Genomic DNA, 24,536 nt, shown 5'->3' on the forward strand with positions numbered 1-24,536 from the left:
GAGTTTTTGCAGTGAACCATTTTACTGTGAAGGACAGAGTCATATTGATAAGTTCAGAAAACTGTTTTTTATTTTTGTGTTTTGATGTATTAGATGTAAGCCCAGTGGATATTTAAAGCTTACAGAAGGCTGCATTTAACTGCTGCTATGTCATTCCTGCAGGTGTTTTGGTCAGTGCTATTATTTGTAATATATTATATTATTTGTAATGAGCACAAATGATCTGTCCCCATATGATAAAATCCACCATCCCCCCTGATTTTTTTTTTTTTACAACTCGAGTACTGAGTAGATCCATTTGTCCCGGTTATCCCCCGGTCATACCAGGTAAAAGAATAAACAAACTAAAAAGTAAGGTAGTCATCTTCAGCACTGGTCTTCATCCAATGAGCGTCCAGTTGCTCCTGTAGCTCTGGGTTATCTGAATAGGTGCATAGACCTCTTAGTTCCCCTTGACAATAGCTTAAACTCTTTCAAACCTCTTTTTCTTTTCCTTAATTTTTTTTTTTTAAATTCTGCTCCACAGACCCTTCCGGAAATCTGCTCTGAACAGGATGAAATGGATTTCTTGATGGAGGCGCTGATTATGAGGTGCAGCACAGTTAACAAACACCACAGTGGCCTCGCAGTGTCACCACATGCATGTTTGTTTCACAACCTCTTTCACTTTTGGTGAAGCAGCGTGTATAGATAGATAGATGGATGGATAGATAGATGGGAAAAAGAACATTAAATGAAACGTTGCAGTAGTTGATGTCATCACAAATCAGTTCTAGTCACAAGCCTCGTTCTGTTCGTGACCTCAGTGTGTCCCACCCAGTTAGTTTGCTTCATAAGTGAAGCTGCGATCGTTCATTCTGCTGCTCCGTGCTCAGCACATGGCATGACAACTGAGGGGTCTGCTGCACCAAAAGTATGCACACATGTGTAAATAGTCTCTCTTTTTGTTTTTTCTTCTCCTATCTGGTTTCAAATAAGGTCTCCCAAGCCCTCATTAAAGCACATTTGTCTTTGTTCACCTTTTGTCCCCGCAGCAAATTCAACCACGAGAATATTGTGCACTGCATCGGCGCCAGCCTGAATATCCTGCCACGCTTCATCTTGTTGGAGCTGATGACCGGGGGAGACATGAAAACCTTTCTGAGACAGAACAGGCCAAGAGCTGTACGTCTGTGCTCCAACTTATTATGTACATGTGTGTCTGAGCTTTGTGTGTTTGTGTGCCCCGCTGAACTGATCTGTGCTGTGTCCAGGGCCAGAGCTCGTCACTCACCATGCACGAGCTGCTGCAGATGGCCAGAGACATCGCCAATGGCTGTTGTTACCTGGAGGAGAACCAGTTCATACACAGGTTGAGACTTGCATCCAGCTGTTAGAGCTGACAGTTCAGGTTGAGTTCGAAGGGAAAATTCAGGTCAACGGCATAAAAAAATGTTGTTTTTTTTTCAAGCACATTAGCAAGGTTGAGCTGTATGTCAAAAGGTTTGTCTGTTAAGCTGCAACAGAAACATGGCAGCTTGTGTGAGACGAAATTTAAAAAAAATTGTTAGTTTGTTTTTTCACTTATACTTTCGAGGTCTGTTACACATTAAATCAGACATTTGGAAGCTTTTTGGTGCCATCCTAATTGCTGTACTGCCTCTATATACATGGAAAAAAGCTGATTTTTACAAAACAACAAACATTGACCTCAAAGTAGCACAAAGCATTTTTGTGGACATAAAAATGTCACTTTCATTTGATGAAATAGTGGATTCTTAACCCACTTCACATGTATGCATTGGAATTATCCTCAGCCATTGACTATGCCAAACTGAATTGTGGGCTCCTTGAGAAAAGTGCCTGTCACTTTCTGGGACTATTTCACACATCAACAATGATGAAGCTAGCTCAGCGAGTTACAGTGGATATAATGGCAAAAGCAACTAAGATTTAAGAAAGTAATGACGGAAGAAAAGATGCAAGCGTTATCGAGGATGAGATTGTGTCGTAAAACCAATGTGACTTCTACACGTATAGTGAGATCCATCCAGCAAATAATGTCAAACGTTCATTTGTGCTGCTTTAACAAATCAAATAGTAACTGAATTTGGTGAGTTAAGGATTTCGTGTCATCATTCGGCAAATTTTTTTATCGTATTTAATGTTTTTCAGAGACATTGCTGCAAGAAATTGCCTCCTTACCTGCCCTGGACCGGACAGGGTGGCTAAGATCGGAGACTTTGGCATGGCTCGAGACATTTACAGGTTTGTATACTGAATGTGTGTTTATGAAGGCAGACATGGTGATATGCAGTGATATGCGTCATTAAATTTCACTTCTGGTATTGGTATTATATATAGATGAAAGCCAAAACTGGTTTGACGTGGTGATTGTTGGAGGGGATGAATAGCCGTCTAGTTTTGTTTCAAAGAGCCAAATCCTTATTTATTTCATAAGATCATGGTATTCACACTTTTTATTTTATTTCTGAATATAATAAATGTCTCATGTCTTTTCCAGAGCCAGCTACTATAGGAAAGGGGGTCGTGCCATGTTACCCGTCAAGTGGATGCCGCCAGAAGCCTTCATGGAGGGAGTCTTCACCTGCAAAACTGACACCTGGTATAAATTCTTGTAACGTAACCAGTAATAACCCACCAAAAAGGAGACACCTTGTTAAAGAATAAATTATTTAAAAGTGATGCAAATTTGCAAGTGTTGCGGAGCATGAAGCGTTGTTGCTAATTGTTGGCACACACCTTACATTAGTCAAACAGCATAACCATTTTTGGGAAGATAAATAACTAATACCAGATGTTGAGAGTTCAAATTGAAAACAGGCTTGCACTGGGTTTTTTCTTATTTTGTTTGTTTTTTTTCCATATGCATTTGCTCTTGAGTGCTGAAAAATATCCCAGCAGTAGATTGCAGCTGATTTAAAAGCCTCTATGTGGTGATCGCAACACAGCGAGTTATTTCACGCTGTAGCAAAATGAAGAAAAATCCAAACATATTATTGTCATTTGTGGAGAGTTATGTTATTGTTAGTGAAAATATTGAAAATATGTAGAAAACCAGCAACAATTTGACAACAAAGACTCAGATTCTTGGGGTCCACAAATAAACTTCAGGCAATTTCCTGGTTTAAAAAAGAATCATGTGAAGCAATAACACTGCATGTGGCAAACATTTATTTTTTTATGTAGTATTGTAGTTTAATTTAAATGAGATGAATTTTACCATTTTCTTATTTACCCTTTCCTTTCATCCAGTTATGTTTCTTATTGGTTTGTTTGCGTTGTGAACAGTATCTTCTCTCGCAGTATGAAATCCTTTATTGCAGATTGACATTCAAAACAACACAGTGGCTTCAGCTGGTGAGCTGTGTCTCCCCCTACAGGTCATTTGGAGTCCTGCTCTGGGAAATCCTCTCCCTGGGTTACATGCCGTATCCCTGTAAAACTAACCAGGAGGTCCTAGAGTTTGTCACCAGCGGAGGTAGAATGGATCCTCCCAAAGGCTGCCCGGGGCCTGTGTGAGTACTGTCAGGGGAAATTTGAAATGATTCAACCGAGACTTGGGCTGCTTTGCCTGCTTTAACGTTTCTTTGGCTTGTCAGGCAGGATTTATAGTTGTGACAGCAAAAGTTTTATGGTGCAGCTTATCAGTTTGCTTCTGTTGCACTTCAGTTACCGGCTCATGACCCAGTGTTGGCAGCATTGTCCTGAACACCGGCCCAACTTCCCCACAATCTTGGAGAGAATTAACTACTGCACTCAGGTCTGCTTCTTCTGCAAATGATATAAAATACATGTGCCGAATAGTTCTTCTTTCCTTTTGTTCCTCATTTTCTTGTAGTACTAATGTCTGCACGTCTCATTTCTCTTTATCAGGACCCCGATGTGGTAAACACACCCCTACCTGTAGAATACAGCCCCAACACAGAGGACGATGGAGGCAAAGGGATGCGTCCTTCACTCCCTGCTTCCTCCAGCCTCACTCCACTCCTGGCACGCCCAGTTTGCCAGGATTTACCCTCCCAGATGGGCTTCTCTCCCATGAGCTTCGGTCCCCCTACCCTTCCCCCACAGCCTACCAAACCCCGTCTCCTGCTGCAGAGGACCCAACCTGTCCACCATGAAGTGGCGTCATGTCAGGTGCTGGAGCCGTCCTGGGCGGAGACCATTCCTGCCCCGGGTTCGTCCACAGGAGGTAACTGCCTCCACCCTGAGCCTCCTCACCACCGGCCCTGCTCCAGAAACAGCTCCTCCTCTGGGAGCCAGAAGATGAAGAACAAGACTAAGAACCTTTGGAACCCAACATACGGATCCTGGTTCTTGGAAAGCTTCAGGGGGAAGAAAGCACTGGCTCACACTCAGTCCATGCCGCTGTCGAGCTCCAGCTCCAACTCACAGAGCTGCAGCCCAGCGTCAGAGAACAACGGTGTCGCTTGTGACAGCACCAGCAGTACCTACCTCAGCTCCACTCCATCTCCTGCCTGTCAGGCTCAGGCTGCCCCAAGCATGCCCGCTCAAAAAAGCCCAGCAGGTGGCGCCGCAAAAGCTGGTGTGGACCTGGCTAAGCTCCAGAGTTTTCCGTGTGGCAACGTCAACTATGCCTACGACGAGCAGAGCTACGAGGCAGAGAGCCTGCCCTTGGTTGTGCCCAAAGCTCCAGAAGCCACTACAAACGCCAGCTGTGTCTCTCCAGGGACTAGCCTGGGTCTGACACTAGGCCTCCAGGCCTCTTCGTCCTCTGTGCCCAAGCTACTTCTGAAGCGCCACGCCAGCTACGGGCACGAGGACGTGAGGAGACACACCAAACTGGAGAAGCCCACACGCGACCGAGACTCTGGCTTTTCTTTGTCTGAAGACCTCAGTGTTGCCCACATGTAGGAAACAGCTTACTATTAAACAGGGATTCTCACTCAAATTAAAACACCATCTGGAGCCCCGTCACTAACAGAATAAGACTCTATGTTTGAAAAATAAATTGACATGACCATGAGAGATGTGCTATGGTTGAAGAGCCACAAGATCTTTTTATTTTAGCTTCTAACATGCTGGAAACCACATTCGAACACACACGTTCTCTGTGGTGTGATACAGAGAGCGGATGCTGTACTCAAGGCCCCGTCCTGCGCTCCTGGTACAATGGTAGCTCAACACTGATGCTGAAATACTGAGCAACATATAGCCCCGCACCTTTGAGATGTCCACACTGCTGGTGATGACTCTGCCAGAAATAACTGCTGGAGATGGACTATTTTCATTTTTTACCCTATATTTTTTACCCTTCAAATATATATATATATATATATATATATATATATATATATATATATATATATATATATATATATATATATATATATATATATATATATATATATATATATATATATATATATATATATATATATATATATATATATATATTGGTTCTTTTGTTGTTTTTTCTTTCGAGCAAGCTTTGACAGTAGGATAATTAGATTCTTAGTATTCAATCACTAGACCACTAGATGCCCAAAGCATTGAGACACTGGAATAAGGATGTCAGAGAAGTTTAAATTTCCGTGTACATTGTGTATTGGATGAGTATTTTACACTGGAATACATATTTAAATTAGTTATACCCATAGAATGTGAAAATATGCCCTCCCAAAAGACTGCAATAGGTATTTTCCAGCATGTTAAATATTGATTTTTTTTTTGTTTTGGTTTGTTTGTTGTATTTTTTCTATAACTTCAGAGGTGCTTTTAGTTTCTTCTGTTCAGGGTCCGGATAGCTGCTTCACCCTGGAACTGAATGTGTCTAGGGCCCTGGGTTAACCACGTCAGTACTCTGTTAACACTGAGAGAGAGACAGTTTTTCATCTTTCTTGTTTCCTTATGTGCTTTACACAACGGCTTGTTCTTAGAAGATTGGCTTCTGCCTGTAGACTCATGTTCAATATCGTCCATAGGTCAATCCCATGTTCAGCAAAAAAGCAGACACGCATACTACCAAATCTGTTTATCTATTTCTACTTGGTATGGTTCTTTCGATGCATACAATCTCTGGCTTAATGTTTTAGACACAAAGTGACACGCTTTTGAAGAGAATATGTCCCCAAACCTACACAGATTTGGCTTTACACTAAAGTGCATTGCTGTGACACTCTCTGTAACTTTACATTGAGCTGAAGGGGATTTGCTTGGCCTGCAGGGGGTCTTGTGGACTTGTTGGTAAATTGTATTTGATGACCTTTTTGCTGTGAAAATATTCACTATTTTTGTAATCACCTCCATACACTGGACTAACACATTGCATTTGTCCTTTTTTGTTTTTTTGTTGGGTTTATATATATATTTGCACATTTGCATTTTTTCTGTTGATGTTAAATCTGTACTTATAGTTGATCACTGCCATTTAAAAAAAAATTGTGCTGGTAGTACCCATGTTTACCCAGCAGGAGGAGTTATTCAGCTTTGAAATAAAAGAACTGCTGCAGGTGAGTTGTCCTTGAGCAGCTGTATTGTAGCAATGCCATTTCTGACCACACGGGGGCGTGTAGCTCTAATGTGTTGACAAAAGAGCCAGCGATAAAACTGTCCTAATGACTGGGGATGGGCCAGCATGTCATATAATATATATATAATATATAATATATATATATATATATATATATATATATATATATATATATATATATTATAATATATAATATATAACACCTTGTCCCACGAGAGGAGCCCTTTGCTGTGTCTCAAATCAGCAGCAGCACCCATGTGGTCACAAGTGGTTTCGCTCCATTGAGTGGTTTTAAATAATCGTAAATAAGATGTGGACAACTGTATTCAGTATTTATGTTTTGATATATATATTTCTTTTTTTATGATTAGATTATGTAGTAGTTGTCAGCGATGTGACTTTATTTTGAACGTAAACATGTAAATGTATTGTTGGATTGTCTGTTGAAAGAACAGTTCCTTTAACCTTTGAGTTCTGTAAGTGTTACTTTTTTTACGCTCAGGCCTGCTGATATTAGTGTCTTATTGTCCAACTCGACTTGAAAATAACATCTTTCAGATTACCAAATGGCTCCTAAACCACTTTTGATTCTGGTATATTTTTACAATGAAAAAAATAACCTTTGTCTTATTTCGATGTATACGTTCTTGAGCATTTTAATTCAGTCTCTCTTATATTTTGTTCTGCATTTTAATGTAACCTGAGGACGCCTCAAATGAAGATGCAACTACGTTAAATGCAATATACTGTCCTGTTCTTTCATTTAAATCTGCCCCAAATAAATCCACATATATTCATCTTATTTGTGTTTTGTTCCAAATGCGAATATGTATTAAAAACCCTATCTCGACTTCTTTTATTTTTAAGGATACCTTTCCTGGAAGCAGTTATGAAGATCTGAAAAGGGCAACAATTATTTGGATGTGTGATTTGCTAATTCATCAGTTAACTTTTTTATTTTAAATTCTTCTATAAAGGAAATTCTTTTCTTAATATGTCATTCTACATGGTTTAAAACAACGTGGCTTCACATGTTGAGTTTATATTGACTGGCATCCCTGCAGTCCGGATCTGTCCCCTGTTGAAAAATGTTCAGTGGGTCATGAAACAAATTTATCAACATAATCAGCAAAAATGAAAAGTCTCATTGGTTTCCTCTGAACAATTAACTGCAGTTACCTGTAATTAAATAAGAAAAGGGGATTTTTAACACAATAGCAAACATGCTTCACTCATAACGTTTTCTGGGGCTCATTTTTCATGTGGCACATTTTTGTAGAGATAAAGGTGTTGGTCAGTGAAGAAAATCTAGAAGAAGAAAAAACCTTCCTGTTTCCAGCTGTCCGGGTTTGTTCAAGCTTCCTCTGATCATGATGGATTCTCTCCCAAAGTGCCCCAATATTTACTCAGCAAGCATGAGCTGTTCTTGGATTTGGTAGTTCATTACTGCCATTTGAAAGCGCTGCTGCGCATCTGCTGACGTAGTGCGTGCAGTGCCCGTGTCCAGCCACGAGGGGGCGCTTTGAGCTCTGATACACAGAAGACATGGAAAATGTGGATATCTCTTCAGAATGAATGTTTTGAAGGTATTTTTATTTAGTCAGTTGAACTTTTGTAGTTGAGTCAGTCAACTCGCACAACAAAGATTTACATTTTTTTATTAATGATAAAACATACTTGAATTTTGCTCTATAGACGCCAATCAATCCCTCTTTATTATACAAATGTTGAGATGTGGACGATGATGAACTTAGCCATCTTCCACAGAGTCGGTCTCAGCTCTTCAGTTTCATCTTCTGTGAGGCCATCTTTGGTCTCAGCCGACTCTTGCTCCTCAAAGTTGCCGATCAAAGTGAAAGGGTGTCCCAAATGTATTGATTCATATCAATACGTGGCCAGGCCACATGACCTCTGCCAAACTTTCTGTTCCTTTTTCAGAAGGTCTTCAGTTTGTTCATAAGCTGTGCTTTCTATCCTTTCTGCATCCACCTATGACTGTTTGGTAGAACTCGCACTCCCTGTGAGTTTGGCACCAACCTGCCTCGTGGAGTGATTGGGGGCAGTCGTGATAGTCCTGGGTCTTCTTGTTTTTCCTCCTGCTCTCCTTCCCCACTGTTCCCCCTGTTGTTCCCCCTGTTGTTCACCCGGCTCCCGGTGGGTTGGGATGGGTCGTCCCTGAGAGCTGCTAGTGCTGGTGCTTTGGGGGCCTGTTTTGTTGTGGTGGGGGGTTTGCTGTGGGCATGCCCAGGTGCACGGTGCTCCTGACACCAGGTGTCCTGGGGGTCACTGGGGATCAGGGTGATCGGATCCATGTGAGATGTACTTTTCTGCTCTGTGCCTCCTGGGGAGAGTGGCATGTGACCCAACAGGAGGTTGCTTTGTTGTTGTTTTTTTTTACACAATACTCAAGCAACAGTCCATCTTTCACAAACCCAAGTTTTGTTTCATCCTCTGAGGAAAGGGAGCTACCGCACACCTCCGTCACCCCAGCTTGCTCCCATTGTGAACAATTCTTTCCTCTATGAAAATGTTTGCCATGCGTTGTTGCTTCTACCCCAGGTGCAGCATCGTGCACACGTCTCATACTGCCAGTTCCATCAACCTGCGTTCATACGCCTCTGTTACTACATCTTAACACGTCATGCACAGCGCAGTGAGGCGTGATACCAGCGCTGCAGGGGTTGTGAGTGGAGCCTGAGAGACAAGTACGCCTCGGCCCTTACAAAGATCTAAGAAACAACTTACACAGCCAAGAAAGTAATGATGCAAGAGAAAACGAGAAACTGACCAAGAACGAGACCAAATCATAGGCGGAGCTACTGAAGCTGCTTTTGAGCCGTAAACCAAAATGTTTATGTGGCAATTGAAGATTTATTTAGAAATCCAAGTTAATAAGAATCTTTTTTACAGAGAAAATCAAATGACTCTTGTATCATCACATTTTACAGCACACGTCCTAAATTATGGAGGATTTCATTTCATACCATCTTCAATTATTCTCTTTCGTGTGCTTTTGTCTAAGTCTAAGTTAAGGGTGACTCAACCAAAAGTGCAAAGATATTCAATACAACGTTCACTCTTTTACTCTTTCACCTAGCTATGCTCCAAATAAACCACCATATCTGAATGGCTGTTTGTGTGTTTTATCAGTTACAGGAGATTTTGTTCTCAGAGACAGGAAGATGTGAAGAACTGAACTCCAGAGATAGTGTTTCACTGCTGAAAACAAAACAAACTGCACGTCTCCATTTTAATTTCATAAACATGTCGATTCTCTTAATCTCAACATTCATCACATTCAGAGCTTTTATAACGACGTAGAGGATGTGCTACCGCGCAGTGTTGACGTATTCATTACAAGTTTGATTACAGGTTAAAAAATCAATAAAAAGCAAAATGTTTCTATACACATGAAGAAAGTTAACCGAAACTGAGGCACACGTACTACAGTCTGCAGGTCACGGAGTGTGCGGTGCTCTACTGGGATGTATTATCACGTCGTAGTTGGACAACCCTGACGTCTGTCAGTTATTATACTGAACTATCTCCATTCTGACAGTAACGGCGGAGGTGTGAGCCTGCTGGCTCTCCCCGTGATTTAACTCTGGTCTTCTGACATCTTGTCCCTGAAACAGAAAATGCAGAACCCCCTGCCCCACACACACACACACACACACACACACACACACACACACACACACACACACACACACACACACACACACACACACACACACACACACACACACTTTCACTTCTCTTCACTTCGTAGGAAGCTGAATTAGTGTCAGTGCATTTGCACAATCGTCCAGTCTCTTCTGTCCATCGTGTCTTCTGTGTCAGTGTCAGCACTAAGTACGAGTATTAAATAGCACTAAAAACGGCAGCTTGAGCCCGGGTTTGCGGCGGGGGTGGAACCTCTTTGGCTTTTCCTTCGCGACACCAGACCTTTCTTTATTTATCAATCTGGTTCATCTACGAGCACGTTTCTTTTCTTGTGGATTAACCAAAGTAAAACAAGGTACATGAAACGACCCCCTAAGGTATATTTGTGGAGTCCATTAAAATAGTTGAGTTACTTCCACCGCGTCTAAGTCAAAGGTCCCTGGCCGTGTGTTTCTGTAGTTTCGCTGTTTTCCGGTGTTATTGAACAAGCCTCCTCCAGGGTCTCTTCATCTCTTACAGCCTCCAGTGTGTCGACCAGGCTCTGCAAGCCCAAAAGGTAACCGTCCTCCCGGTTGCCCTCCTGCCAGGGAACGTCATGCTGTAACGTCTGGCCCTCTGGTAACGCCGTCGTCTTCCCAAAGTCAATTATCCAGACCTGAGCTTTGCCTGTGTGGTCGTGGATAAAGAGGAGGGAGCTGCCTATGACCTGAGGAGAAGACAGACGGTCATAATTGGTCTTTTTATTCATCCTTAAATGAACTCATACAGACATACTTACATGGGAAAAAACATTATACTGGGCCAGATTTCTTGGTGCTTTATTATAACCTATCATTTACCAGGTTCAGGTTATCCTTCACTGATGGGAGGAAATCTCAAATCAGCTGGGATCTCTAACAAAATAAGCAACAGAAAACCAGCTGCACACAAAACCTTTTTTAACCCATTATAATTATTTCTTCAACCTTTGTTTGTTTAGCTTTAATAAATATAACCTAACAATTCCAGCGTGTGACATCACTGGAGTTACAGCTGGTTAGGACTGTGAAAGCTTTTTCCTCATTTCTGGGCTGCATGTCAGGCTGTACTGACTTGCATTTATGTCTGTTAGATTCTGTTGGATTCTGAACCGGGAACGAAATAAAAAGAAATACCAAATAAAATACAAAATAATAAAAATAAAAGTTGAAAAAAATTATAATAAAAGTTATAAAAGTGGGAAAAAATGAATAGTGACCTGCAAGTGAATGTAGGAGTGTTTTGATCAAGTGCTGTAGAGACGTCAGATTTTTTTCTAAACCTGAGCTGAAGAGCACATCTTTAATATTTTAAAGGAACCCCGTGAATCGGTTTAATGACCTGTGTCGTAACTCGAAACAGTAAATAACAGGGGAACTGATCTAAAGCCTAGCCAGCCATACCAACTCATTCCACTATTAATTATTGAATGAATTCATCAGTAGTTCAATAACAATAACAGTGTTTTAAATGTTGGGTTTTAACCACCAGGAGGTAGGAATACATGAGCAGTCATCCTCCTAACTTTAACAGCTGAGTTGGATGGAAATATTGCTGGCGGCTAATATGATGCAACGTTCAATTAAAATAACGGTTTAACCCTTTAAGCTCCGGCCTGTTTTGTCCTCTCGGATAACTCTGGAAGCTGCTCACTTTGACTGCAATTGACGGATATTATTACAGGAAATCAAAAGGGTGGCTCTTGTTGAACAAACAAGTAACAGCAAGTTATGAATGTGTCTGCAAGAATAATATAACCTGCTTGTGAGCATGTTTAATCGTGCTTTCAACGTTTAACAAAAACGTCACACCGTACACGCTACCTGACCTGAACAAGTTCATACCATTGTAGGTTTATTAACATTTCACTAGGGTGTATCAAACATCACCTCATGTTGCTTGAAGAAGTCAGACGTATTCAGGGCTTGTCGGATCTCTGCCAGCCTGCTCAAATATGACTCCTGCATTTCAAGAGAGAAAAGAAAAATGCACAGAAAAGGGCGATGAATGAATGTACCTGAATCCATGAGTAAATCTTTTGTATTTGCCATTAAGGAAAGCCTGACCTTTTTCAAGTATGAGGGCAGAGACAACAAAGCTCTGTCTAAACACTCAACGCGGATGTGAAAGCTCATAAAACGTGTTGGTTTGTGTCTGCCGGTATTGAATAAATATGCAGGGCATGTTCATGTAATAGCTGACTGACTGCCACGTACTATGATGTTGACATCCCCTCTGACGAAGTCCTTAAAAACCTGGATGACATCCTGCTTCGATCGGGTTTTCTTGAAGTCAGTCCGACATGTTCCGTCGTGTTTCTGGGGAGGAGAAGGACGCAGGGTGAGGACTGTGCACCGCAGACCTCGGTCTAAGACATGCTGCCGAGGTTTCATCATAAAATCTGTCTCAAAGATCTGCAGCAGACTCGTTACAGAGCACAGTTTCATCAGCATTTCACACTGATCTTCAAATTGATCATTTTCTCCTAATCACTCAGTTCACACACAATTACCCACTTTCAAAAAAAAATTAGCTCCTTGGTTAAATCATTAAAACGAAAAATTCAGACATCCCATTGTTGGGACTTGTCAGGACTTTTTGTTATGACATTTGCAGTCACGCTCTGGTGGAGTCAACCTCCACCGGCAGACCATGACATGCTTTTGCATCTCGGCTGCAGTCAGCCTCCAGCTAATTCCATGGAATGGACAAGTCCAGGGAGCTAAACGAAACAAATCCACTCCTGACATAAAGACACGTATCGGGGAATCCTATGAGAACCCAGATGAGCAAATCTTTCTCGTAGAAAGCCTAGACGGAAGCCATCTGTTGCTAAAAAAGACATGACAAAAATAAAATAAATCAAATTAAATCAAATCAAATCAAAACATGTTAATAACCTTGATCCCCTCGACCCTGAAGCCCAGCGTGTTGGTGGAGCTCAGCGTCTCCCTCCACTGCATGTAGCGAGGCTTGGTGACGCCGCGCAGGCAGTGTTCCTGGGGCGTCGGCCCGTTGCCGTCCACCTCCAACATTTTCTTGTACAGGTCCTCCCTCGGCTTGGGTCGCGTCCTCGCTCGCACAAGCTCCTCCTCCAGATACGTCCTTTAACAGAGGGAAAGTTTACATTGCTACTATTTTGTTTTTTTTAAACACAGCTCTTTCAGTTTCACACAAATGTTTTTTTCTTTTACTGCTGTTAATGACACTGATCATTTAGATGAGATAAGTGTGCGAAGAACAGCACACAGTATTACTCTGTATTTCTGTTCAACAGTACCAGTTGACATATTCATACCAGACAGTTATGTGCAAACAGATGTCAATTTTGGTTTCGACTTGTTAGCTGCACTTCCTCTCTGCTTCAGAGGGGAAGCTGAAAGGAGACTCCTGCGTGCGACTCTTAACTGTGTAAAAGCCTGAGTGTGTGTTTATGCAAGTTAGTGGTTTTGCAACTCTGTGGTTGAGTGTTTTTGACAAAGGGGAGTCTCCAGGGACACCCTAAGTGCACCAAAGTTTGTGTGTGTGCGTGAAAGTGAGAGAACAACCTCATAAACAAAAACACAAACACAACGAATAGAAAATAAGATGATTGGTTTGAGTGTCACGGCCAGCGCCTGTGAGGTTAGTGCATGCGTCAGGGCTCCATGAATGTGAGTGTGAGGTCACCTGCTTGTTCATTAAAGCTGCTAGCGCCTGTACCTGCAGGCACAAGCATGTGCATGTACACATGCACGAGTGCATCCATGCATATATGTATACGTGTACTTGTACACATGAAACAGTGTGGCAGGAAGCCAAGAGAACAGGCTGCAGTTACAACAGGTGTTCCCTTATAGAGTCAAACAACGTCAGGCAGCTCATACATCATATTTACACTTCTCACATATGTCAGTTTCCACAGAAAATAAATGCCAAACATCAAACAAGTACAGAAATTAACAAGAAAAAAGGTAGACCTCAGTTTAAAACCCTACTGCTCCTAATGTCTCCAGAGAAACGATAAACGTATAAAATAAACTAAGCGAAGGGTATAGGACAGGGGTCGGCAACCCAAAATGTTGAAAGAGCCATATTGGACCAAAAACACAAAAAACAAATATGTCTGGAGCCGCAAAAAAGTCTTGTATAAGCCTTAGAATGAAGGCAACACATGCTGCATGTATCTATATTAGTTATAACTGGGGGAAACATTTTTTTTTTCATTATGCACTTCGAGAAAAAAGCCGAAATCTCGAGAAAAAAGTCGAAATGTCAAGATTAATGTTAAAGTACAATCTTGAGAAAAAGGTCGAAATGTCGAGAAAAAAGTTGAAATGTCGAGATTAAAAAGGAAAGGAAAAAGGAAGGAAAAAAGAGAAAAAAAGGAAAAAAAAAGAAGAAAAACAGAAATAAAAGAAGAAAAAAAGAGAAAAAAAGGAAAAAAAGCTCCAGGGAGCCACTAGGGCGGCGCTAAAGAGCCGCATGCGGCTCTAGAGCTGCGGGTTGCCGACCCCTGGTCTAGGAATTTCACTTCCTTACCTCACTCCCATCTTGCAGTCCATCACATTAGGAAGGTCAAAGCTTGTCAGCAGGTCGGTCATGTGCAGGAAAGCTTCTCCGTCTTTTTCCACAACGCCGTGGTATCCAGGAATAAACGTGAACAGTGAATCATCGCTCAGCTTTTCAAAACACTGCACCTCGTTCTCTGAGAACTTCTTCAGAATGGTGCCCTCGTCTGCCGCTTTGAAGTTGCCTGATGTGAGATAAAGACACATGTCAGTTACTCACAAAAACTTTGTTACACTGCCAAAGAACAAATGCGAGGACTCAGGAGACGTTGGGAAATGGATGGGAATTCCAGCGGCATGACGCCAGGTCAAGATAAATAATTTAATGGAATAAATCAAGGAAAATAAAAGCGCTTTTAACTTCAGTCATCCATGACAACAATCACCCTTACGGGATTAAGGGATTAAAACCCTTGTGGGTTTTAATCGGTCTCAGTAGCCAGTTTTTAATAAAACTGTCAAACAAAATTAAAGTAAACTTGTTCCAAAGAAAAAAGAGGAAAAATTACTATGAATTACTTATTTTTCCACGCACCGACACTCAAAAGCTTTGTGACGTCATGTAGCGAATCCCAAAAACTACTCTCAGAAGGAAACTGTTTATGGATTTAATGAATCCCTGATTAAAATCATAGATAATCTTAAAAAATTAGAAAATACAAAAACGTAGGTATATACTGAAGAAATCCTGGTCTTGTACATTTTAAAATGCGGTTCCTCCAGACAAAAAAACCCTACGAATCATAAAGAATTAATATTTTTGAATACCTAAATTTCTTTTCCTATTTAATTACTCCAAATACAAGATTTTAATGCCAATATTTAATAGATGGAATAATTGCTTTATAAAACAAAAAAAAACAACTTGGATAGTGTGATCAGAGGGCAGTTTTGATGAACACACTAAACACATTAAAACTGGTTAAACATAAATAAAACCATGAAAAAGAAAGGATTTATTTCAAGTAGCCATAGTGTAAATAATCTTTCATGTTGACAAGCAACAGATAAGTGCTAGATTTGATAGAAATTTAATCTAAGTGTATTTATTTCAAACTTGGGGTTAAATTAAGTATTTTTCAAGATTTTGCTATTTCCATCAATATTGTGTAACTCATTATTTTCAAGTGCACACGATAAACTTCATCATTTCTGACATCTGACCCTGGCTTTTCTTTCTTTCACTTCAGGAACCTGCAGCAGTGACTGTGAGTGGTTTGTCTGATAAGTCTGTGACAGGATCTGAACGCGTCACACCTTTGTGTCCCGCTAACTGAACCCAGCTCAGTTTTCTCCTCTGGACGGCGTTGAAAGGCCAGCGGACGTACGTCTTTAGCTTCCACCAAGATTTGCTCTGTTTGAAGACATGCAAGAGAAAAAATAAAACAAACAGAAATGAACACAATCTATATTAAAAATCTAAACATAATCATTTGAAACATATACAAAGTTAGCTGTGTGTTTGTGTCAGTACTTTTCTTTTTTTAGATTAGTTTTTGTGCCTGTCATCATGTAAAAGATCTGATAAAGTGAAGAGGAGCTGGAAACTGGCACTGGTCCACTCTGCTGTATCTCAAAGGGGAGATCTGATCGCATAAGCACTTCTGCCCACTAAATCTGATGCCAGGGCTATAATTTTCCACTGTGAGAAACCTTCAATCTAGGTCAGTTTAAATGTTCTTTCTGTGGAAACTCATATCTTTATTCGGCATCTCCCTTCAGCATCTTTAGCGATGTGTAGTGATGGGCTGGCCTCTTTCACTCACAGAGAAAACCTTTTTCTTAATAGATTAATACTTTTTTTATCTCTTGGAATATGCAGAAATATGCGGTTGTACTTGTGTAGTTTGTCATCTTTTGTGAAATTCTGACCATGGAGGAGAAAAAATCTGAATGTTTAGCAACAAAACAATCTAGTGACACCACACTCGTTTTTAGATTTGCACCTCCCACTCACTTGTTTGCAAAGTCTGATGTGACATACGGCTAACTGCAGTAAACAGAAGTCTGCATTACATTCTGACCACTTTAAAAGATATAACTGAGGAGTAAATGATCTTTTGATCACACACAAACCGGCACACACACAGAAAACACAAGGACAGCTCGCACATTTCACCGAGACTCACTTAGAGCTTCACATTTGCAGTGGACAAAACTCGTGTAGCACACGTGCCGTTAAACTTCCACATGATCTTCTCAAATACAATCATAAGTAAAACTAAGTCTAACTCTTTGGTCTGAGACTTTAAAGGGTCTTTTTTTTTCTTTTTCTGTTCACGAATGAAAAAGGATATGAAACAAGAACTCTGATTCTAAGCTTGCCGTTCTCATAGTTGACCATCCTCACAAATAGCAGAACTCAGCAGCAGCCACTTTTCTGATATCACATTGTGAAGGCTTTCATTGGTCCAATGTTCAGATTCACCTCAACAGTTCATGTCGTCCTCTGACAGCAGCTTTCTTGAGCTTTATCAGCATGTTAAGTGTTGAATAGTGATTATTTCAGATTTGATGTAGTAATACAGACAGGGGAGACCGGAAAAGATCTGAATCTGAGTTTGGATATAAACATTACGACCATGCAATTCTTTGAGCAATGATTACATCTCAGTCAAAGTCTGGTTTTGAAGCTCAGGATTATTTACCCCATGCTGCACTGACCTTAATGGCAACCCTCCAAAGGTTTTACTGATAACACATGGAAGTAGAGAGCACATCCTCTGCCGAGGCCAAGGCCTGATCTCACACATGAACGGCTGCTTCCTCTGGCCACTTTCCACCTTTCTACCAAGTTTCATGAAATTCAACCGAGTAGTTTTTTTTCTTCTTCTTCACAAAGAAAAAAGAACAAAAAGGAAAGCCTGTGATCACATACCTCCACCCCCACTCTCTATTTTCAGGAAGACCAAATATCTTCCACTGTCGTGTTAGAACTTGAGACCGGCTCTGCTCACTGTTACACGTTTATGGACACGGCTCGCTGGAATCTGACGTCATGCAGTGAAGACGCTGCAGCTCAGCAAAACAAAGGCACCAGGGAAACAAAAACAAACTTGCAGAAGTCTTTTATTATTATCTCTTCTTTAAAAAAGTTAAAACAGCCATAGATTTATTATTATATGGTAATGAGATGGTAATGAATCAAAGTGGTTTTGAGTTACAGTAGAAGAGAATATGCATTTTAAACAAAAAGGCATTTAAAGTTAGATTTTTGGGGCAATCGACTTATGTCAAAATAAATTGCTAGTTTCATCTTACAGGACTCAAAAATGTACTTCCACTTAGTGGATGGTCTGGTTAGGGTCGCTACAGACCACCAATGCAATTTTAACTTTAAAAAGTGTACCGAAAATGTACAAAAAGGATTGTTTATACAGACATGTCCTTGTTCTTGTAAGTCTGTACAAATTGACCACCGATATCGGTCAAACTACTGTCAACAGACGCAAAACAGAAAAGTTAGTGGCCTCTGCTTCTAATGCTTTTCTGTTTTGTCAAGAACATCTCAGTGTTGATGTGGTTCTTTCTAAACAAAGGTCATGAACTCTGCTCCTGTCACATCTATTGACAGTAGAGATACATAACTTTATTTATGTTTGATCGCTCTGGCTGATATCAGTCATTATTGGTTACTGAAATCATCTGATACTGACATTCCCGATGTTAACAGCCTTGAATCTGTTATGTATTTATGTTCGATCTCAGCTAATTTACCCCCCGCCCCCCCAGTAAGCACATCATTGGAGAGCATGTTGTGGAAGTTTTCCACAATAGCAGAGAAAGTCATTTGTGAAATACGTTGTGGAGTAGAAACTACCAAAAGGTTTTAAGACAACAAACTTAAACCAACATGCTCAATGTCATGAAGCTAAAAAAAACCTTGAGAGGCTTAAAAAAAAAGCTGGCACGCACCCCGCAGCCTCTGCTATTTTTGATTGTTGATTAAATGAATGAACACAGCTGAATTTAGTTCTAAACAAAAATCTGATCCCCCAATATTGGCCTCGGCAGGTCAGGCCAACGAGAGAATCCGAAATTGGAAATGACAAAGAAAATGGCAGCGCACCTCTATTTGAGAGTAGTTTGTGTGACTTATAACTTATAATGACCAGATGAATATCTAGATTAACAAACAGTCCTTTTAATACACTTTCTGTACATGTACAAAGTTAAAATGACATTGGTTTGTCTGTAGTAAGCCTGTTCACACTATCGTTTAATTAGGTGGATTGACATTTTTGAGTCTTATCAGAGGCTGCAAAAAAACCCAATATCTTTCGACAAAGGTTTACTTCCCCAAGTTTTAACATTAATTGCCATTTTGCTGCAAATGCATATTTTGTTCTCACTTAAAACTTCTTTGATTCACATTGTTTTGTTCCCTAATGAAAGTGTATGCGCCTTACACTCTAACAATAGACCCAGGATTGTTTTACTGTAACTGTAGAATATTTTACAAAAGTATAATCAGCTAAATCTACTTCAAGCATCAAAAAAGTGCTCATCGTGAGGTAAACTGACCTCAGTGAACTGTAACATTACAATGGTGCTGGTTCCGATGCATGCATGATGTGCATACAGATGAGGAGTTTAGTTCCCAGTACAGAGGTCGACCCTTCACGCACAGAGACACAAGTTAAATCAGTCAACAACATTCTCCCACACAGATTTGCTCAGTTGCTGGAATATCCCCTCAACACTCCTGTTCTGTGAGACCAGCTGATAGAGTTGAATCCCTAACATGAGCATTTTATTTGCTTGCCTCTTTGATGCAGCATCTCCTGACAGCAAGTCTCCCTACAGTTAACAAACAAATGTGTAGTGGTAAAGTATTTCTCCCCATACTTGAGTGAACGAGTGTTCAAATGTTTTGTGGAGTTAAAAGGATTAGAGCTGCAGGATTAAAGTGATGCTTGCTTCTCTTCTCGGTTTCTTCAACGCCCCACAGGTTTGTATTCTGCGCCGTCAGACGGCCCCTTTACTTTGAAACTCCAGGCCTTCTCTGTGAGTGAGTCAACAACATGCTGGTCTCGACAGAATCGTCAATAGCAACGCTGCAAAAACACAGCCGGCTAAAAATTGAACTCCATGTGACGGTTTTGCAGAAGGTGGACAACAATAAGTAGGATCGATGTCCAAGTCTTGAAGGGATAATTGAATGAAGAGTACAGCAATGTTCCCAAATTAATCTTGTTGTGGCAGAGAGCCTGTTCTTCCACATGCCAGCATGTTCTCAATCTGTTCCGCTCACTCCAAACATCTTTAGACGCAATCTGCTGGGAATTCCTCAGTGTTATGCAGCGTCTACATTAAGGTGCAGACAAGCAAAAGCTACAGTACGTACTGACTCAAGTGTTACGGACTTCCTGAAATGGTTTCGTGTTAAATGTCAAAGGCCTCGGACAAAATTGGATACCAAACCACAAAAACATTATTACACAATGACAAGTTAGCCTCTGCTGTGTGTGTGTGTGGGTGGTGTGTGTGTGTGTGTGTGTGTGTGTGTGTGTGTGTGTGTGTGTGTGTGTGTGTGTGTGTGTGTGTGTGTGTGTGTGTGTGTGTGGGTGGTGTTTTTCAGTGGGTTGAAGGGACAGCAGCATAAAAGTGACTATTTTCACAGCTAACATGTCAGACGAATTTGATCATTTGATCTTGCTTTAATAAATCGATAAAAGCAACTTCAAATGGGCTCTTTTTTGTTGGGGGGCACCTTCAGGGTGAAGCTCCGATGGCCTGGACTATGTCCATTTTAAAAAACTGGCTCTTTTACATGTGAACACCTAAACATAAGAGCTGATGTGTTGGGATTGTTTAAAAGGAAAAGGACAGCGACGGCCCTTGTTTGGAAAAGGCCTAGAGAAGTGGTCAGAGCATTAAACACACAAACGCTTGATCCGTGACAGTTGGAGTTAAATGTGGTAATAGTTCCTACAAAAAGCAGATTATTCTGTTAAGAGCAGAACAGAAACAGATAGATGACTCACTGTGTTCAGACTCAATCATCGAGGACACTGACACCTGCAGAGAGCATGATCTTTTCTGCTTAAACCCTAATATTTTATCACCAGATACAAGATTAATCCACCAGGAATGTCACAGGTAAACAAATGTTCACACTCAGCTGCGATTCAATTAAAGGCCAGTCCTTCAACTGTGAGCTGAAGGAGGGACGTGCAGTGTTAAAGGTCAGAGCTAACAGCTCCAAAACATAACGTTCAATAACTTGTCATTCAGTCCCACGTGCAGCTGATTTGCTTTTAGCACTTGGTTATTCACTCGGCACACACAAAGAGGCTGGGTAGATAACCTCATGGATGAAAATCAATAAACAAGATGATATGCAGCTCTGACAGAGCAGTCAATAACAATGCACTGCACAACACAGTTATCGTGCTGCCAGTTTCCACTTCACGCGGCGCCTGGGATCATTAAGGTGAAGTGAAAGGCTCTGATAACCCATTAAAAACAAGGGGAGATAACATCATTTCTCAAAGGGAAATTTCCTGATCTCCATCCTGCACTCTCAAGGAGGCTCTCCAAGATTGTTTAAACATTTCTTTTTCTCCTTCTCCTTTTTTTCCCCCCTTCAGCTTCAACCTGAAGTGTATCTCGCTTCTCGCCTCATCTCATCCTGGGATAAGCTCCAGCCCCCCCCCCACCCCCATCCCACCAACTCACCCCCAAACAGGATGAAGTGGGTATAAAAATGGATAAAAGGATATTAACTTTAACTGTAGGAAGGGAAGAAAAAAAAAGATAAGGCCTCTGTGATGGGAACATCATCACAAGTGAAGTCTTCCAGAGCTCCCATCACTCATGAGCCCAGAAAGGATCCCAAAATAACTTCTGAAATGTGGAAGTTTCCCATGAGAAGCATTTACTGGAAGGCTTGTTTAAAGTCACTTGAAGATCAACATAATTGTTTTTGGGGTGTAATCGCGGTGTAATCGTCTGGTCCCTGCAGTGAAACTGTGTTATTGGAAGTAGATTGCTGTTGCATTTCGTTTTCTAAACATCAAACACTCTCCTGTTACTGTGTAATAACACATTTACAAAGACACGCGGCGGATCGAGCTCTGAATATGAACAATACGTGCTGCTCCTGGTTAGTAAAGGAAATAATAATAAGAGTCTTTACATATAAGAGGCCAGAGTCCTTACAAACACCAGGAAACTGGACCATATTACACCGGTCATGAAATCACTACACTGGCTTCCAGTGAGTCAAAGGATAGAGTTTAAAATCTTACTGCTGGTCTACAAAGACCTGAATGGTCTTGGACCAAAATACATGCTTGATCTGTTAGTTCCCTATGAAGCTCCCAGACCCCTGAGGTTCATCTGGATCTGGTTTGTTGTGGTTCCCAAGAACCAGAACCAATCAAGGTGAGGCAGCGTTCAGTTATTCTGCTCCTCACCGGTGGAACAAACTTCCTGTAGACCTGAGGTCTGCTCCAACTGTCAGCTCATTTAAATCAGGGTTAAAAACATTACTGTTTACTGAAGTGTACTCTTAAATTAAATACTTACCTGCTGTACTCTACTGCCCTTACTTTTTAACAACTTGTGCTTTTTATTATTTTACCTCTTATTTTATTTGTTATTTACTGTTTAATTGTGTCTTGCCGCTTTTAATGTTGATGTAAAGCACTTTGAATTACCTTGTGTTGAATTGTGCTATACAAATAAACTTGCCTTGCCTTTCGAGGATGGACAGGACAGACAGTTTAGATGTATAGATTGTACTACTGGTGTAGAGGAGAAAAGACAACTTGTGCTTTTTATTATTTTACCTCTTTTCTTACCATTTTATTTCATTTATTTGTTATTTAAGCGTACTCTTAAACCAGCAACTTGTGCTTTTTATTATTTTACCTTCTTTTCTCATAATTTTATGTCATTGTATTTGTTATTTACTGCCTAATTGTGACCTGCTACTTTTAATTTTGATGTAAAGCACTTTGTATTACCTTGTGTTGAATTGCTCTACATAAATAAACTTGCCTTGCCTATAATAATAATAATAATAATAATAATGGTCCAGCCCGCTGGGACTCACCTCCCCGGCGTCCACGTACTGCTCCAGCGTGACGATGCCTTTGCTCTCGCCGTCGCTCAGCAGGTCGTCCTCGGACTCCACGGCGGAGGAGCCGGTGGAGGAGATGGAGGAGCTGGACATCTTCCTGCGCAGGGAGCCGTTCACGGCGTCGTCGTCCCAGTCCTCCTGCCGGATCTCCCGCGGGCAGCCGCCGCCCTCCGGGGTGATGGTGACCTGCGGGACCCGGCAGGAAGAAGCCTCCATCCCGGCCGGGGCCGGGGCCAGGGCCGGGGCCGGGGCCGGGGCGTCCTTCCCCACCGCCCTGCGCCCCTGGAAGTCCTTAGAGGATCTCCTCCTGCCCTCTTTGGGCATCGCGGGGGTCCAGGTGTGTGGAGGAGGCGCAGCTCCGCTCTCAAAGACTCACAAATCTCATCATTTCACTTTCGGAAAGTTCAAACGCAGCCCGGTTTATCGACTTCAACTATGGCCCCCCAGTCCTGCTCCTCTCTGCGGGGTGTTGGTGGAGTTTGGGCGGTGGAAGCCTCCCCGGGAGCGGCGGTGCTCCGAGCCTCGGCGAGGGAAGCCCTTTCAGTGGCGGCGCGGCGCCTCGCAGCGGGTTATAAGCCTGAATTAAGCCTGAATTATGGTTCCGCGTTAAAGCGACGCAGAGACTACGGCGTAGGGTACGCGGCGACGCGCACTGTTGCGTTGGTGTAACTTTTTTTTTTTTTGTTTTATTGAACACAATTTTTTAAACAAGAAAAACACACTTTATACAAAACTGCTAGTAGAGGAAATATAATAAGAAAAAAGTACATCTTGGAGGTTTTATGAACAAGAGACATATAAACAAAAATAAGATATTTGATTTGATTTGATTTGATCTTTATTCATCTTGAACAAAACAATAAAAAAAAAACACCATACATCAACAACAATAATAAAGCACAACCAGTTTTGTTCAAGAAGGGACAGGAAGAAGCAAATGCTTATCTAGTCCGGCCCCTTCTTGCAATATATATAAAAGAATAATAGTAGCAATAACAATAATAATAATAACAACAATAATACATATATACAGTGTATACCCTTCTTCTTGACATATAAAAGTATGTCAATATAAAAGTAATTAAAAGACAAGTGAGTCAATAATAAAAGTAGCTAAAACGAAAGGCATCATAGACAAGTAAAGTTAATACAAAGGAACAGTAAGGCTTTTTAAAGCAAATAGCATCGACATTTCAGAAAGAGACTTAAAATAAAAGATTTGAGTTAAAAAGAGTTATTTGACTTAATATTTTTTAAAGAAACAAAAAAACTTTTGAAATCATTTATAAAAAAAAAGAGGGCTTCATTTTTCTCCACTTACAACAATGTATGTGGTATTTAGCCAGTAAGAGAATGACATTGACCAAGAAGGACACTGATTTGTCAATAGTATCTATATAAAAAATAATGTTAACGATTTCTAAATTTGGAATGTCATTCATTTTTAAAGATAGCCAATTTCTAATTTCATGCCAACATTTTTTGAGACAGGACCAATAAAAACATGTGATCAAGTGATTCTTCCGATTCATTGCAAAAAACACAAGGGTCAACTTCAAATTTAAATCTATGTCTCAAGAATTCAGCAGTTGGATACATTTTATTAATCAATTTCAAATGAGTTTCCTTGACTTTGGGGGGAATGGCTCTGCGTCGGTGTAACGCGGAACCATAAATCAGCCTTTACGCGCTCGCTCTAGCGCGCAACTGCACGCCG

At 41.0% G+C, this 24,536-nt stretch overlaps 2 protein-coding genes across 2 annotated transcripts in view; one reads left to right on the top strand and one right to left on the bottom strand.

Annotated features, from left to right (window-relative positions):
• ltk (leukocyte receptor tyrosine kinase) overlaps positions 1–5,276 on the top strand; it is a 77,968-nt gene extending 72,692 nt beyond the window's left edge. The window contains exons 22-29 of the mRNA XM_061743705.1: positions 527–591; positions 1,035–1,164; positions 1,254–1,351; positions 2,155–2,247; positions 2,504–2,605; positions 3,384–3,518; positions 3,673–3,763; positions 3,877–5,276. Coding sequence (XP_061599689.1) covers positions 527–591; positions 1,035–1,164; positions 1,254–1,351; positions 2,155–2,247; positions 2,504–2,605; positions 3,384–3,518; positions 3,673–3,763; positions 3,877–4,878 — 1,716 coding nt within the window. The 3' untranslated portion in view covers positions 4,879–5,276. The remainder of the gene's footprint in view (positions 1–526; positions 592–1,034; positions 1,165–1,253; positions 1,352–2,154; positions 2,248–2,503; positions 2,606–3,383; positions 3,519–3,672; positions 3,764–3,876) is intronic.
• Positions 5,277–8,904: 3,628 nt separating this feature from the next.
• itpka (inositol-trisphosphate 3-kinase A) lies at positions 8,905–23,384 on the bottom strand. Its single transcript, XM_061743797.1, has 7 exons — positions 22,793–23,384; positions 15,988–16,084; positions 14,702–14,915; positions 13,081–13,285; positions 12,397–12,498; positions 12,070–12,141; positions 8,905–10,868 (listed from the first exon to the last, which is right to left on the bottom strand). The coding sequence occupies exons 1-7, from the start codon at positions 23,141–23,143 to the stop codon at positions 10,587–10,589; spliced, it is 1,323 nt and encodes a 440-aa protein (XP_061599781.1). The 5' UTR covers positions 23,144–23,384; the 3' UTR covers positions 8,905–10,586.
• Between the last annotated feature and the right edge of the window lie 1,152 nt (positions 23,385–24,536).

The sequence above is a fragment of the Cololabis saira genome, chromosome 16 (genome assembly GCF_033807715.1).
Source record: "Cololabis saira isolate AMF1-May2022 chromosome 16, fColSai1.1, whole genome shotgun sequence".
NCBI classification, from domain to species: Eukaryota; Metazoa; Chordata; class Actinopteri; order Beloniformes; family Belonidae; genus Cololabis; species Cololabis saira.